At 40.1% G+C, this 16,589-nt stretch overlaps 1 protein-coding gene across 3 annotated transcripts in view; it reads right to left on the reverse strand.

Annotated features, from left to right (window-relative positions):
* The window catches only part of GRID2 (glutamate ionotropic receptor delta type subunit 2), a 1,629,781-nt gene that overhangs the window by 311,200 nt on the left and 1,301,992 nt on the right, over positions 1 to 16,589 (reverse strand). For all 3 annotated transcript variants that reach the window (XM_075544881.1, XM_075544882.1, XM_075544880.1), the window contains one exon: positions 15,519 to 15,714. In XM_075544881.1, the coding sequence (XP_075400996.1) occupies positions 15,519 to 15,714 (196 nt within the window). The remainder of the gene's footprint in view (positions 1 to 15,518; positions 15,715 to 16,589) is intronic.

Below are 16,589 nucleotides of genomic sequence, written 5' to 3' on the forward strand. Positions count from 1 at the left end.
ATGTTCAAAAATTAATATAGAAAAGAGTGGCCCTAACAGTTCTGACTTCAGGAGAGCAGCAAATAAGCCATTGGGAGCTGAGCTCTCAGCTGCAGGGTGAAGTGCTAGAGTGAATCATCTTTTGTTTGTTGGAATCATGTGGCAACAGGGCAAATGTAACAAATACTCTGTTACCTCCAAGCCCAGTGATATTACAGCTCAGAATTCTTGGCATTTTCATAGACCCTGAGCTGGTGAGTATTTTGCCTTGTTTTCATCTGAGCAATATGCACTTGGGTTATTCATTTCCATTACAAGGGCCTACCCTAGAGTTTAAGGTCACACACCTAGTCAGTATATGTGCTAGTCTGGGTAGACTAGAGAAACAAATTCATGGACCCTGTCATATGTCAAATTCATGGACACTGTCACAAGCTTCAGATACAAGAGCAATTGAATATTGAGAAAAATCCCAGCCCAATCCATATTAAGTCCCTTAATTCCGATATTAGCCCATATGTCTGATACCAATCTATAAAGTCCTCTTCAAACTCATGAAACACATGCAATGATGCTGAATGCAGGAAGATAAGAGGCCAGTGAGTGCAAAGTCTTGTGGATCCAGTGGTGGTAGAAGCATCTCAGCACTGGCAGGGGCCTCCACATGGCTCCTCCAGTTCCCAGGGCATGAGTCTATCAGTGTACTACCATGTGTCTTGTCAGGAGACCATCTCTTAGGGGGTGAGCTGAGAGGGAGTGTCTACTGCCGCCAAGTAGGAAGTAGAGGAATTCCCAGCATCCTCAGGGGAAGGCCATGCCCACATAGAGGCCTCATCGGCTATATCCTGATTGACAGTCTAGACTCCACCCCTACACTCTTAATCCTCAAGTTGGCACCAGGTTATGTAACTGCCACCGTATATTAGCAAATTGTTCCCTGGAGGTTTTACTGGAGCCTGCCCTCTTTCTGCTTCTGCCTCATGGATTGTGTTTTCCCACAATGCCCCATTGTGTTACAGAGCTCTAAGATGAACAGGAGCTGATCAACCAGAAAAGAGGAATGGCCACTGTGCATCATGGAGACCCTCACGAATTATCTGCAAAACCTGCAACAGCAGAAATTTACTTTCTATCCCCTCTTTTTTCCCTTTTTGCACCTTTGTTCTTACATTGTTTCACCCTTAGGCTTTGCATTTGCCATATGTTACCTTTCCAACCTCATTTAGCTGTGAGCAGCACTAAACCTGTTGGTTGCTGGTAAGGCTGCGACTAGCCAGGTGGCTTCTCGCCTCAGTTTGCTCCTAGCAACGTTTACCTCTCTCCTGCCACTCCACACTTACCTCATTCCCAATCAGATCCGAACTTCAAGTGTCCCCTTGGTGTAAGTCTCGGAATGTTGGCGATCAAGTCTATTTTAAGAATTCTAGAACCATCTTCATCTTTCACTGATATGGACTTGAGCATTCATATAGCAGCTGTGTCCCCTGCAACATCATTCACACCACAGGGGCTGGCTCGGGTGTACATGCGCTCCTAGGCCCTTAAAGCACCTGTAGATTCTGTTCCCAAAGTCATCGGCTTTGAAGCTCAGGCCTTCAGACTCTACTCATTCTTGCCACGCTCATCAACTCCCTATGCCACTGTGGTGTTGTTTTATCATTTGACATTTTGGGGCTCTCTCAAATACTAGTTCTGTTGTTATTTTTGGTGATTTGATTATTTACCTACATCCCTTCTAGAACTTGGCTCCTCCATATCTTTGGATAGAAAAGATAAAGTTGTCTTTTTTGACATCATCCACCACCTCCCATGTCATATAATTTCCCTTAATGATAGTTTTTGTCAAGTAATTTTCAAAAGTCTCATCTCAGAACCAATTTCATATTATTTTCAATTCTCACCTTCTTGTATTCAATTCTTCAGGCACATTCTGAAGGCCCTTTCCCCCCACTTTTTTGTAGCCTCATGTTCAGTCTTGGTCTCTGCAGCCCAGATTCCAGGAACAATCATAACAATCTCTTTCTTGCATATACTCCCAACTCTCTCATCTCTCTTGTCTTATCTCGTGCTTATGCGCAAAACACCAGCTCTGGTTAAATGTCCTATCTATGCCCCCAGTATTTTCACCTAGGTAGTTGAATACAGTTAGAGAAAAACCCACTATCATGGTGACTGATCTCAATGTACAGACATGCCCACTCCTCAATGGAGTGCACTCAGGATGACCTATAGAGTTCATTGCATTTCAGTCATCTTCCACGTAGCCCATTTCCCAGAAAGCCCATTACCACCTTCTCTTTCTTCACAGCTTTCAGCAAATCCATGATTACCTTCTCTTTTTTCAAATCTCCAGAATCTGGGTCCCCACAGTTCCTATTTCTATAGCATGAAGGCAGGGGTAAAAATGAGCCCCCACATTCTCCTGACACAGTATCTTCAAACGTTTCCGATGTTAAGCCCGTCTGCAGCACTGCCTTCTGCTGCTCTGTGTCGCCGTGGCCTCCAGTCCAAACACTCCATTCAAGCACAGGATCCCATTAGGCATCAGCTACTTGAGAATATTGTTTCAGTATTTCTTCCTTTTTCTCTTGCATTTTTTCCTGTATCCAATCCATCAATATATTAACACTGTACGTATTTTTTAGTAACACAAAATCCCCAAATTCATCTACCATTTCAGAAACCCTACATATTTTTGTCTTCCTTTCAAACAACTCCTTGAAAAACTTGTCTATCCCCAGAGTCACTTTGCTTACTTCCTCCAGCATTTTGCTCCATTCTGCTATGTTTCCACTGCGTTCCACCCCCGCCTACCTCCCTCCACTCACGCTAGCAGGTCTTCTCCTGTCAAGTTCACCAGGGATTGCTCATTGCCAACTGAATGAAGCATCCTCAGTCTTCATCATACTTGACCCATGAACTTACTTTGATCACTGATCATTCCTTGAAACACTTTTTAAAAATAACAGTTGTCTTCTACTTCCCTACTCGGTTTCTCTTGGTTTTCTTTCTGGGTTAATCCTTCTTTGACTATTTGAGAAGTATAAAGGTCCTACAGTTATATTTTCCTTCACCTCCTGAATTATACCAGGTGATCAGAAAACAAATACTTCCATAATAATCTCCACAGGTTTCTCTATTGCAGTGCTGCCAACAGAGCCTTCCTTCCTGGTCAGCTCCTTGCTTGTGAGGTAGCGATTTGCTCCACCTGCTCCCAGAAATCACCTGTTGTGTGTCTCATTCCTCATAAGATGATCTGATAGACTCACTTCCATTAGGACGAGAATGCAAGTAACTACTTTATTCTCTCACATGTATTTTTGTTTTACTAGGGAGAACCTTTTAATAGAACCACTTCAGAATGTCGTAAATCACCCTCATGGCTCTCTAAAGTATGGTCCGCATGTGGTGGTTATGTGTTGGGTTGCTAATTACAGGGGCAGCAGTTTAAAACCACTAGCTGTCCCCAGGGAGCAAGACAAAGCATTCTACTCCATTCTCGTAAAGAGGGACAGGCTCAGAATCCACTGGGGCAATTTGAGCCTGTCTTGTGGGGTCGACATCGACTCAGTGGCAACAAGTTCTGAGACATGCTGATATTGGCTTTTCTCAATACTGAAGTCATAATGATTTTTTAAATGAGTCAGGTCATGTTATTTAGCAGCTTGAGACCCCAAATTTCATATCACACCAAATTCAAACCAAATCACACTCACTGCCATTGAGTCGATCTCACTCATAAGGATCATGCTGGACAGAGTAGAACTGACCCCCTTGGGTTTCGAGACCTTACATTTTTATGGAAGTAATGATCACCTTACCATTTTCCTAAGTCAAACCTGCTGACTTCAAACTGGCTGCCTCCAATCCATGCCACCACGGTGTATCACACGCATGTGAAAATCACACATCTGAGAATGTCCTCTATGACATTATGTAAGCATGGCTCAAACTTTAGTCTGCTTACAAATCACTTACAGATCTTGTTAAAGTAGGATTTCCCTACAGAAGGGCTTGAGTTGGCTCAAAGAGTCTGCATTTCTGGCCAATTTATAGATGCAACAGATGTTAATGGTTCACACTGTGGATCTTTGAGTGGAAAGACCTGAGCCCTGTCACCTCCCGACGTTAGTTTCCATTGGGGCCCCTCTTTTTGGCATCTCACTGGCTCCCTTTATAATCTTGGACCTCCAGGTGCACCCCCACCCCAGACTTTCTGCCTGGCACACTCCTTCCAGATGTAAGCTGACCCGAATATCAGCGGAGGCACCTAAATTTACCACAGAAAACGAAAAAAAAAAAGTGCTGACAAATGAGTATCTACAGTTCATCTTTCTCTCACTTTCTAGCTTTCTCTTGCTCATGATCTATCTCTCTGTCTCCTGGCACCACCTTTACGTCTTTGCTTTCTTTCTCAGTCTGATAAAATACCACGGACAACTCGCCTCCATGCTCATCGTCTCTCCCACCATAGTTTTCTTCTTAACACTTATGTGAACTGCTATGCAAGCTACACTGTGACTTATCTTATTTCCTGTCTCCCAGGGGATGTGGACTCAGTGAATGCCTTATTTTGGTGTATTGTTGTTCTGTTCACCCCACTAACTAACATATTGCCTGCTACATAGAACGTACTCTAGAGCAAAAATGTTGAAGGATGAAAACATTGTTAAGTTTTTTCCAACCACACTTATTCAATTTATACAAAATGTTCTTGGCAGAGAAAGACAAAAACAAATGTGTTCCCATTTAAATAGAATACTCCGATACAGGTGAAAGTCTTCCAGGAATAGCTCGCCCAAACCCATCTACATAGTCTTCATCTATACAAGTTGCCTTGGTAAAAACAGAATTAAAATGATAGCAGGGATCAGGATCTACCTTCAAGTAAGAGAAACTTAATGAGACCAGTAGCACAATTAAGACCATGCACAACCCCAGACAATAATGAGATCTATTTAAAGGTATAATTAGATTTTGAGGGTTGTTTTCACTGTGAGAAGGACTTTCCTGGAAGGCATATCTTTATCCTCATCAAGATACTACATGGAAAGCACGCCTACTTACAGAAAGAGCTCTGGAGTCTTTTCTGTGGACATATTAGAAGCTATGGACAGTGACTCAGGTATGAAAGTAGTTTCTTTAGGAAGCCATTACAGGTACATTTCACATGTTATACTGTTCAATCTCATGACCCCCCTAGTGTGCTTGAGCACGTGAGAACATTTTCATGGTTTGTGTGTTGGTTTTGCTGTTAAATAAATACTTGCAGAAACTTTGCAAACTGAAGGAAAAAAATTCCAACATTTTGTTATTACTACTTTTACTCTCTCTAATCAATTTCCAGTTGTATCAGATTTTGTTTAAAATCACTACGTACAGCAAATAAAGTTCATTTTGGCACTTCTATAATGAATTCATAAGAATATTCCTCATGATCCCTATGGCAAATCAGAAAACTGAATACACATGATCTAATAATATTTGTGGATTTGTTCTCAGTTTTCCATTTGTCAGTGCTCTTTAAACAGCACACTATCTGGAAATAGAGATTGTTCTCTATACTTCTTTTTTGGAGATGGTTCTCTATACCTCTAATTTAATTGGGTCCGAATTTTAGGTTAGGGTCATGGAATATGAAAGAATAAACCTTTATGGCTATAAATTCTTCAGATAAAAGGGGGCCTTGAAAAGTTTGTGGGAAAATTCCATTATCTTTTAATCTCATTTTTCGATACCCCTTGAAGCCTCTATTATATTCTTTCCAGCCTTCTTTAGCACCATCATATTAGATAGTTTATAGCCCTAACAACACTATTGAGCAATGCTTTGTTGTTGTTGTTAGGAGTTGTCCATTCAGTCTTGATTCATAAGGGCATTCTCAACCACCATTGCTATGGTTGAGCCCATTGACGCAGTGATGGCGTTATTCATTCACCCTGGGGGTTTTCTCTTTCACTGACTGGGTCCCAAGCATGCTGTCCATTCTCCTCCGAGGATGGGCTCCTTCTTATGATGCATCGAAAGTAGATCCTCACGTTTAAGGAATGTTCTTGCCACTCAGACTCATTCATTTTTCTAGCAGTTGATAGGATATTCTATATTATTTGCCAACACCATATCATAAAGGTATCAAGTCTTCCTTCGTTCTTGTTCATTATGTGGCTGTTGCATAGAAATACGGTGTTTTAAAGTACCCTGGCTTGTGTCAGGTGGCCATTGTCCTCAAGATGGCATCTGTGCTTTTCCCCCATAACACTTCAAAAAATCTGTGACAGCAGATTCCCCCAATGCAATAGATTTCTTAACTGCTGCTTCCCTGGGTATTGATTATGGCTCCAAGTAAAATGAAATCCCTGACAACACGAACCTTTTCTAGGAAAATTATGATGATGGTTATTGGTCCAGTTGAAAGATTTCTGTTTTCTTTACATTGAGATGTAATCCATATGAAAAACTGTGATGTGCTTTACGACATCCTGGAACTTGCCTAGGCGTTGTCATCAGTCATTTGATGTATTGTCTGTTAATACATTAAATCTGTTCTTAACATGGTCTTTGTATTCAGGTCAAAGATATTCAATGTCATATTTTGACTCTGTGGACTTATTTAATTTTCTCCAGCTCCATCCCAAACTTGCATATGACCACTTTATGATCTGTCCTATAGTTGGCCCTGGTCTTGTTTTGGCTCACGACATTGAGAGATTGTTTTCCATGATCTCTTCCAACAGATGTAGTCAATTTGATTTCTCTTTGTTCCATGTGGTAAGGTCCACGTATGTGGTCCACTGTTTATGTTGCTGTAAGAAAGGTATTTGCAATGAGAAAGTCTTTGGGCTGGTAAATTTTTATTATATTTCTACCACTAGGCTATATTTCTCCACTGTTGATCCTTCCTCATTGCTTCCATGATCAGTATGTCAATAGCCAGCAATTATTAATGCATCTTGTTGCTTGTCTGATCAAATCAAAATGAAGCCAGTTGGTGTGTAATTTAAATAACAGTTGCATTAACTGGTTTTCTGATGATATGTCGATATTGCCCTATTACTGACAAGATTATACTATAAGACAGACCTTGAAATGTCCTTTCTAATGACCCACACAATGTCCTTCCTCATGAACTTGACCTTTCTGACACAGGAATCAGCATGGGGGCCATATCTGACCTCCTCTGGGTTTCTTCATGCCTCGAGGCAGGGGTCAGACATGCCTCCACCCTCCATCCTTCTTTATTCTGATACCAATCTTTCCTCTCAAGGTATTCTACTTGTTTTCAGGGTTCAAAAATTCTTTGCAATGGCTTCACAGGACAATTAAGAATGTTTATTAGGGGAGTTGATGGGTTACCAAAAGCCAGAATTAGTAAATAGTAATGATAGAGCCATTTGTCCACAGCAAAAACTCCTCTCAGCAGCTAAGTCTCTCTGGAGTCCTAGGCTTCTCAGCCAAGTGTTTTCTTGGCTTTCACCTCCATGGGCCAAGAAGCCAGCTCCCTTCTCTGCCTCACAATCTCCCTGCTCTGCCTCACTGGGTGCTGTTCTGTTTAATGGTGTCCTTCCCTCAACCTCTGGTGCTCCTGGTCTAGGTCTCCACCCCTTCTAACATGCTACACTAGGGCATCTTCTTCCAGTGGTCTTGGGAAATCTCTGTCTTTCATGATTAAAAGATGGCTCATCCTTACAGTCTGGGAGTGCCAACTAAAACTGACCAATCCCTCTATTAGTGTTACACACACCAATAATTTGGTTGAAGTTATAGACACATAAATAGAAGAGCCACATTAGAAATTTCACTCCACCACATAGACCCTATGTGCATCTGATTCAATATGGTCAATGCCAGTTCCTTTCAGCTTACTAACATCTAGGACAATTATCATTATGTGTGCCATTTCCTCTGGCAGATTTCTTATTTTAAAAGAGTCAGACTTTGTACACTTTATGTTGCAGTCTTATGAATGTTTCAACTGTTCGTATTCTGCGTTGTGCCCCATCAGCAAATACAGGCCCTGAAAGCTTTACTCCACCCGGGTCACTAAGGTCTACTGTACTCTGAGGAGGAAGTGCGGCCCCAGATACATGATGAGTGCCTTCTGAGTGAGGGGAGGTTCCTCCAGCATTAGCTCAAGTTTTCAGAAGTGGATCATGGTCCTTCTTCCTAGTTACCTCATAATTGGCAATCCTGCTTGTATTGAAATGCTGCTGGTGTAAATTCTAGTGCTATTATAACACGCACAGCTACCACAGTATGCCCAACCGACTAGTAGGGTGGATATATATATATACATACATATATGTACATACATGGTGGGTATATATAAATACTATATATGTTATATATAGGGTGGATACACACACACATATATACACACATATATATAAATGTTAGACGGCTCTCTAGAGAAACAAATCCAGGACACTAATAATTTTTCATATATTCATATAGATAGATAACATAAGAGCTAAACAGTTAACTACTCTATAAAGCAGTACAAGTGGCTCAGTGCAACTCCCTTCCATGAGACAGTGAATACACTGGCAGTCCTTCAAGTCTTCTGGGCCGCCGGGTAGTCCTCTGTAGAGCAATTCATGCTATCCAGCCACAGACAGCAAACCGCAAGCAGGTCACCAACAATCAGCCAGATGACAGGGTCCGACAGTCCTCAGCTCAAGAGATGTACCTTCCAGCAGCATGGTGAAGCAGGTTCTGAAGGAAGCTCAAGTGACAGCCACACAGTCCAAGGGTTAGGCGTCCCACAGGTAGTGTAGCTTGCAAATGGAGGCACAGAACAAGCAAGGCCACCCACACCCTTGATGATCAAAGAACAAGAGAGAGGCAAAGCTGCCAAACTATTTATCTCTCCATCCTACAACCAATCTCACACAATACACACACACACATAACACAAACACATGCAGGCACACATATATAGTTAGGTACCATTGAGTCACGTCTAACGCACAGCTATCCCATGTACAATAGAAGGAAACAGGGCCCGATCCTGTGTCATCTTCACAAATTTTCATATATTTGAGCCCGTTGTTGCAGCACCTGTGTCAGTCATCTTGTGGAGGGTCTTCCTCCTTTTCACTGCCTTCTACTTCACCAAGCATGATGTCCTTGTCCAGGGCCTGGTCTCCCCTGACAACATGTCTAAAGTATGTGAAATGAAGCCTTCTGGCTGTACTTCTTCCAAAACAGATTGATTTGTTCTTGTGACCAACCGAGGACCCTCAATATTCTTCTCTAACATCGTAAAATGCTTTGATTTTTTTGGTCTTACATATTCAGTATCAAACTTTCCATTTGTATGGAAATATTAAAAACATCACAAATGCCTAACTAATGTTTGTATGGCTGAAATACATGATTGTTTAAAGATAAGAAAAAAAATAACTTACAAATGTAGGGTATGTAGTAGTAACACTAGTATTAATACTAGGAGATGGAGAGATTTCCTTAGACTATATAACTAGAAAATATATATTTGATATTTGTGTATGTGATTGGCTAAAGATTTATGTGGCAAATTATATACTCTACCATTCATGGATTATTTTTAAAATATAAGAATGTTGGAGGTTTAATGATTTTGTATTATATAAAAATATAAGGTTGATGAGTGTGTATAAAAACATAAGACTGAAATAAAACTTTGTTTATTTATCAAAACAAGTCTCTGTTTGATAGGCTAGCAATTTTATTCCATACTTGCTGATTCAGCACTATCAAGGCACGCTGATTTAAATGGATTCTGGAAGACACTTCCTGCCTCTGTGATGGAGGCTCTCAGAGTCTCTTTACCTGCTTTCCCACAAGACCAGCTCGTCATCAGGAGACTTTACCTAATCCTTTTCCCTTGAGTGGATTCTTTACTTGGTAGGAAGACTGGCCTTTACACCTGTAAAGAGTTGTAGTCTTGGAAACTCTCCGGGAGTTCAAGGCTGTCATTCAAGGGTTGCTAAAAGCCAGCATTTCCTCGAGGGCCGTGAGATTCTATACTTTGTGCAAGGTTGCTCTGAGAGTCTCACCCTGCATCCAGTCAGTTCCACCTGACAGCGACCCAATCTACAGCAGCACAAAACACCAGCTGCTGCTGCCCAGTGCTCACAGTGGTTCTGATGTTTGAGTCCCTGGTTCCAGTCACCCTGTCCATCCTAAGTTCCTTTCTCCCTTACCAAGCATGACGTCCTCTTCCAGAGACTGCTCTCTCCCGATAACATGTTCCAAGTACAGGAGACAAGCCCTCTCCACCCACTCTAAGGAGCATTCGGGTAATACTTTGATGACGTTTATACGATAGTACATGAAGTTGTTTATTTTCATATACGCATCATACTTTATTTTGTCTGTTTGTTTTGTTTCCAATTTCCCATGATCAGGTACTATATTTCAAAAAACTAGTTACCAGCATCACCAGTCTCTTTTCCCAGTGCCTCGGTTATAAGGAGCACAATGGCTGAAGCACTCAGCCACTAATGGAAAAAGAGCAATTCAAGCCCGCCAGCTGCTCTGCAGGAAGACGCAGCTATTAGCTTCTGTTAGGATTTACAGTTTTGAAACCTAATGGGGTCACTCACTGCCCGACGGTCCATTCTGACCCATAGCAACCCTATATGGGGAGCTCTTTTCTATCCTTGCGGAACCTCTATCATCTCAAATCATCTTGACAGCAGTGGGTCTGAACTCTGACATATAATTGATATTTAGGGAATATTGATAAAATTTGTAAATGAATAAGGAATGAATAAATATATTTTTTTCGACACATTTCATTTGGAACACTTAATCTACTGAGAGAAAAGCAAATTAAAGATATTCAAAAGTGTCTGTAATGAAACTTTATCATAAGATGGAAAGTGTGGGAGCTTTGGCTCCTAAATTGGAATAGGAATGTAAACTAAGAATTTCTATTTCCACTAAATAATTTTTACCAATAGGCAATATGAAGGAAAATAATTTGTCCAAGAACTAGTTAGTAAGCACAGTCTAAGGTAAGGCTCCAGTTCATTCCACCACATAGTTAGTTCATAAATCTGAACCAGCCAACCCTCTTATCCCTGCAACACACATTTGCCTTCCAATCCCATTAACTAGAGGTCATGATGTTAAAATTCAAGGAGGCAATGCACCTTTGGATAAAATGCAGAAGATATCTATAGGATCTATAGCTGAATCTCTGGCATATGTGTGAAGGAGATAGAGCCCATCGCTAACATCTCAAGGCCATTCACTTCTTTAAAGCATCATCATTAACTTAGTGAAAGGTTTTATATCAGCATCATCAGATCACAAAATACTGATGTCAATTAAGTGACTGCAAGCGGAGTGAATATAGTAACAGATCAAGGATATGAATATAAAAATGTAGCAAATAATAGATGAAACTGTGGCTTAATAACATTTATAGCCATCAAAATGTTTTGTGGTGGTAGTTATTGTCTTAGTTATGAGTGCTGCTAAGATAGAAATAGCACATTTTGAGAATTTTAACAAGGAGAAATTAACTTTCTCACAGTTTTGTTGGCAAGAAATCTAAATTCAGGGCACTGGCTTCAAGGGACGGACTTCTCTCTCTGTGAGCTCTGAAGAAGATTCCTGCCACTTGGCTTCTGCCTCTTGGTCCTTGGATGTCTCCATAGGTCGTGACATCAATCATCCCCAGAGTCTAGGAGGTTCTTGGTGAAGGACACACCCTCTTCCTAGCTCTTTTGGGGGGAGGTCCCTCTCCTTCTGCTCTATTTTCTCAAGCAAAGACATGACTTGGGTAAGGGTTGTGATCGGAGTAAGGCTAGTGATTCAAGAGATAATCTCACTAGTCCTGCCTGATGAACATATAACCTCAAATCCCCTGATGACTCATAATGGACCTGTATGCTCTCTGAAACTGTAAGCCTTTGCCTATGGACTGGCTGCTGGGTTTGAACCACTGAACATGTGATTAGTCCTCCAGAGCTTACCCAACCGCATCATCGGAGATTCTTCATTATGATATGGAGGTCAGAATTTATAATACTCCAGAAAATGTAGGGTAATTACATCAGATCACAAAATGAAGGACAGCAACATGAGAGTGAGACTAATGAGCTAGACTAGTTTACACAATCTGGGGAACGCAATTTAATCCAGTATGGTGATTGTTACCAAGTAGAAGATTTTTTTTGCAAGGACAACTTTAAGAAATAGAAGATTTATTAGGTCATTTAAAAGCAAGAATCCTATTTAAAGCCTTTAATGCCTAGATGATGACCATGAACCTTGATCACCATTGTATTGTAAAACATTCTAATGAATGAATTACTTTGAGATTCAACGAACACAAGTGGAGCTGACTGTCCTTACAGGAGAATCTGGCCAACCTATTCCATTGAACAGATAATTTCTCATCAGGAAACTGAATTTACATAAAGAACCAAAGGATAATATAATATGATCACCTAAGAAAAGGGAAAATACTAATACTAAAGATGTTAATTTTTCTTAAATGCTGAAGAGATGATTTCTATTTGGGGCATCTTTAGTCTTAGAATTGTGTTTCCTACCTTTTGTCTTAAAAATGGGTATCAAACAGAGTCCCTGTGTGCCCAAGATGCACCACCCATACGTGTGCTTGGAAGGAGTTTGAGTGTTCATAAAGCGCCACCCCTTCATCTGTTCCTATATTTGTTCGTAACATCTTGCTGATGTCTAGTTTATTGGACTTGGAGTGATATTATAATGTGTCCTTTTTTAAGAAAGCATGGTGCCTTAACAACAATGCCACATTTTTGTGAAGTGAAAGAAACTAGTATTCTGGATAGTTTCCTAAGGGAAAAATACAAGTCTATATAAGCCTCTCTCTACTATATACTCTGTATTTTCCTTAGATGGAATGAGGAAAACCAGTATTAAAAAATTACATATTCGTCCTCCTGGGAGGGGGTTATAGGTATCTGATCCTTGTGATAAATTCCTCTTTTCTCCCCCACCCTCCCCTAATCCTCCTGGTATCTCTACTCTCATTGTTGGCCCTAATTCCCTGTGTTGCAGGCTCTTATCTGTAGCAGTGTGCATGTTTTGGTCTAATCTGATTTGTAAGGTAGAATTGGGGTCATGATAGTGGGGGGAAGGAAGCATCAAAGATTTAGAGGAAAGTTGTGGGTGAAGGGGAGGACTATATAGGATATGAAATAATAATCTATAACTTATCAAGCGTTTTTAGGGAGGTTGGGTCGGGGAGGTTGGGGGAAGAAATGGGGAGCTGATATCAGGGGCCCAAGTGGGAAGAGAATGCTTTGAAAATGATGATTTCGGCATATGTGCAAATGTGCTTGATACATTGGATGAATGTATGGATTGTGATAAGAGATGTAAGAGCCCCTAAGAAAAGTAAGGGGAAAAAACATGATCCCTAAGATGATGATGTTCTAAAGATTGTTTGGAATTTCATAAAGATCATTATAATCTATCTATATATATATCTATATATATAGATATAGATATATAGATATACACTTACAATATATAATTCATATACAATTTCATTTTTAAGTACGTATTTTTGGCACAACTACTTAAAATTAGGTTCAACTATCTGATGTACTCTATAAAGTTGAGTTTTTACTAGATAACAATATAATATTTATTTCATTAGAACATTTGGCTTCTACTGGAAAGGTAGAGAAGGCAATTGTTATTTTAGTGTTTCTATTAGAAGAGCAAGGAGTTGACTTTATTGTATGAAGACTGTGGAATAAACAGAGAGACAAGCTTCAGGAAAAATACCAAGAAAGGGCTATTAGAAGAAGACCTTGTTCAGTCTCTCCGTACCCTTCAGGTGTGCAATCAAAAGAAGCGCCTATGAAAGGCTCAACTCCACTTCGTGGGACCGCTTCGAACCATCTGTTTCATTGTTGGAATAGAACAATTTATTTCCAAAATGCTTTATTCATGTTTCATTGTTGAAGTTTGATAAGGTTGCACCTATGGGCTCATCTTCCTGAGAACCCCTCACCACCAATCTGGCACTCAGCATCTCTCACTCAGGCACCGTCTTACGGTGTATACAGAATGTGCTTTGTAAAGAAACCTGGCCCCTGACAATAGTTCGTTTGTGTTTTCCACAGGGGAAGAGTGATAACGGCTGTCGCTGGTGTAATTGGTATCCTCTTCAGAGTGTTGATTCTGCGCAGTGTTTGACAATTGCAGAATAAAGAAACTTGTGAAAGTCATCCCTCTAAGCCATATCTTACAAGGTAGAAGACTTTGAAAGGGTTTACTTTGGGGCTAAAGTCATGTGTATATGTGAAAGTATTACAAGGACCATTTCCATTTTCAAATGAAAAGTGGAGCATTTGATCAACGATGACTGTCTCTATATTTACGTGGATCTAAGTATCTGAATTCTCCCAAGAAGGCCTGGTTTACATTCAAGGATGCTGGCACCGGACACTAAGATTACCTCGGAAATCGCAAACCAGGGTTAAATTAAGAAAAAACGCTGGAGTTTCTCGTTGCAGTTACTGATTTAAAATTCTCAAAATGGAAAATGAACAAAATGGTCACATATATTCCAGAATCCTTCTGTGTGCTTTACTCTGTAACAAGTTTGTACCCATGTAACGTTTACATTGTAAACCTATCTTTTACTTTGAGTAACAACAATAAAAACGTGCCCTGACACAGTACTATTTGAAACTACCTTTCAAATGTAGACATCGAGTTTGGGGTCCTGATGATAACGCCAGGGAAGCTAACAGCGAAGAGGAAGACGCATTCATTCCATGATGCTGCTGCAAATGCCACCAGCTCCTCCCTCAGCATCCTCTCATGACTGACTGCCCACTGACCACGGGCTTCCCGCAGCATGGAGGAGAATTCTATGCAGAAAACCAACCCAGCTCTCTCCCTGGATACAGACAGGGCCCGAGGAAGACAGACTTTCTTCTCTATACATGTTTACAAAGCAGTCCGGGATACTCATTTATGTGAAGTATTTTTTTTTTTTTACATAAAGGACTGCTCTCCAAGCCTTTTGTTGTAAGGTTACTTTTAAATTATGGTGTAGACAAACAAGATGTAAATTAAAATGTTCACCTTTGAAAATAGAAACAGACATTTGCAAGGAACTGATTTTGCTGACAACTTGTATTACTAGATAACTTCACACGATCACAAGTGAAGATAAAGTGCTCATCAAAAACAAATGTCCTATACAAAAATTGCCCTAAACAAAATAATCTGATAACCGAAATGATATTTGGAATAGGATTTGGAATGGGATTTACAGCCTTAAAATAAGTCCTTCAACAAAGTCCAGCTCATATTTTTCTAGCTCTGGGAGGCCATTGAGAACGTAACCATTGGATGCACCGTAAAAGACTTAATTCCCTGTTTGACTAAAACTCCTCAAAAACCTAAATTAAATAAAGAGAAGGTATAATTAAACTAAAAGATTCATTTTCAGAATTTAAGGAAAACACAAATGTCAACATAGCAGTTGGAACACAGGAAACCACATGTCAAAACCTCCAAGTGAAGGACCATGCTCGTACCTTTTGGATGCCTGCTTGCGACTCCAGAACATTGTTCTCTGATCCATTGCTTCGATTGATCATCCGCCACATCTGGGAATACATGCTGTCCCTCTCGAAGGGATTCAGCCCCTTGATTCGGACATGCTCATAGACTGCCGAGTCCAGGACGGTGCCATACGGAATGTCTGTTTGCTTCGAAAGGTCCTGGAGAGACCTTGAGTATCGGTAGAGAAGAGAGACACAATGGAGCACTAAATTATTTCCAAATGGAAATAGACATGAAAGCTGTCAAAACAATATAAATGAGGAAAGGTGCAAATTTGCTTTTCTTGTTTTTTTGTGTTGCTCCAAAGCAACCCAGTCACTGTTATTGAGTCCACTCTGACTCTCAGTGACCCTCTAACTTGTGTTAGGGTGTGTGGCACTCAAACGAAGGACAAGAGCACATAATCAGGGCTGAAATGAAGGTAAAACGTTCTTTTTTTACCTTTGTAGGTACAAGGGTTGGGCTAGATTGTTGGTGAACAAACCAAAGCAATTCAATCAAACCAAAGACAAATTAAATTAGATTGCTAGGTATCATAACTTGATTGTTTTATTTTTTTCAATATGTCAAACACACTAGGCTTATTTCCTTTAGGTGGGAAGGCTAAAATATTTTTATAGAATAATAACATTTTCTGTAAAGATCATATTTTGGACTCAAATATCTGCTTATAAAATTTTAAGAGTTAAAATAAAATATTTATTTACAATGTTATTGATATTGGTGTATGTAAAATACAGGATAGGTAAATCTATAGATACAGAAACTGGATTAATGGATTCTTGGGGTATGGGAGAAGAGGTGGGGCAGATATGGCAAGCTAACAATGAGTACAAGAAAGAAGAAATGTTCTAAAACTGATTGTGGTGATGACTGTATAACTTTTCTAAATGTGATTGGATTGCATTATATGTGAATTAAATGAAAATAAAACCTACATAAAGAAAATAACATTTAGAATATCTGATCACATGATTTTGTCTAGCTATTGTCTTATTGAATTTTATTTTAATGGCATACTTATGCCATTACACGTGTTATTA

Source organism: Tenrec ecaudatus, chromosome 3 (assembly GCF_050624435.1).
Source record: "Tenrec ecaudatus isolate mTenEca1 chromosome 3, mTenEca1.hap1, whole genome shotgun sequence".
In the NCBI taxonomy this organism is placed as follows: domain Eukaryota; kingdom Metazoa; phylum Chordata; class Mammalia; order Afrosoricida; family Tenrecidae; genus Tenrec; species Tenrec ecaudatus.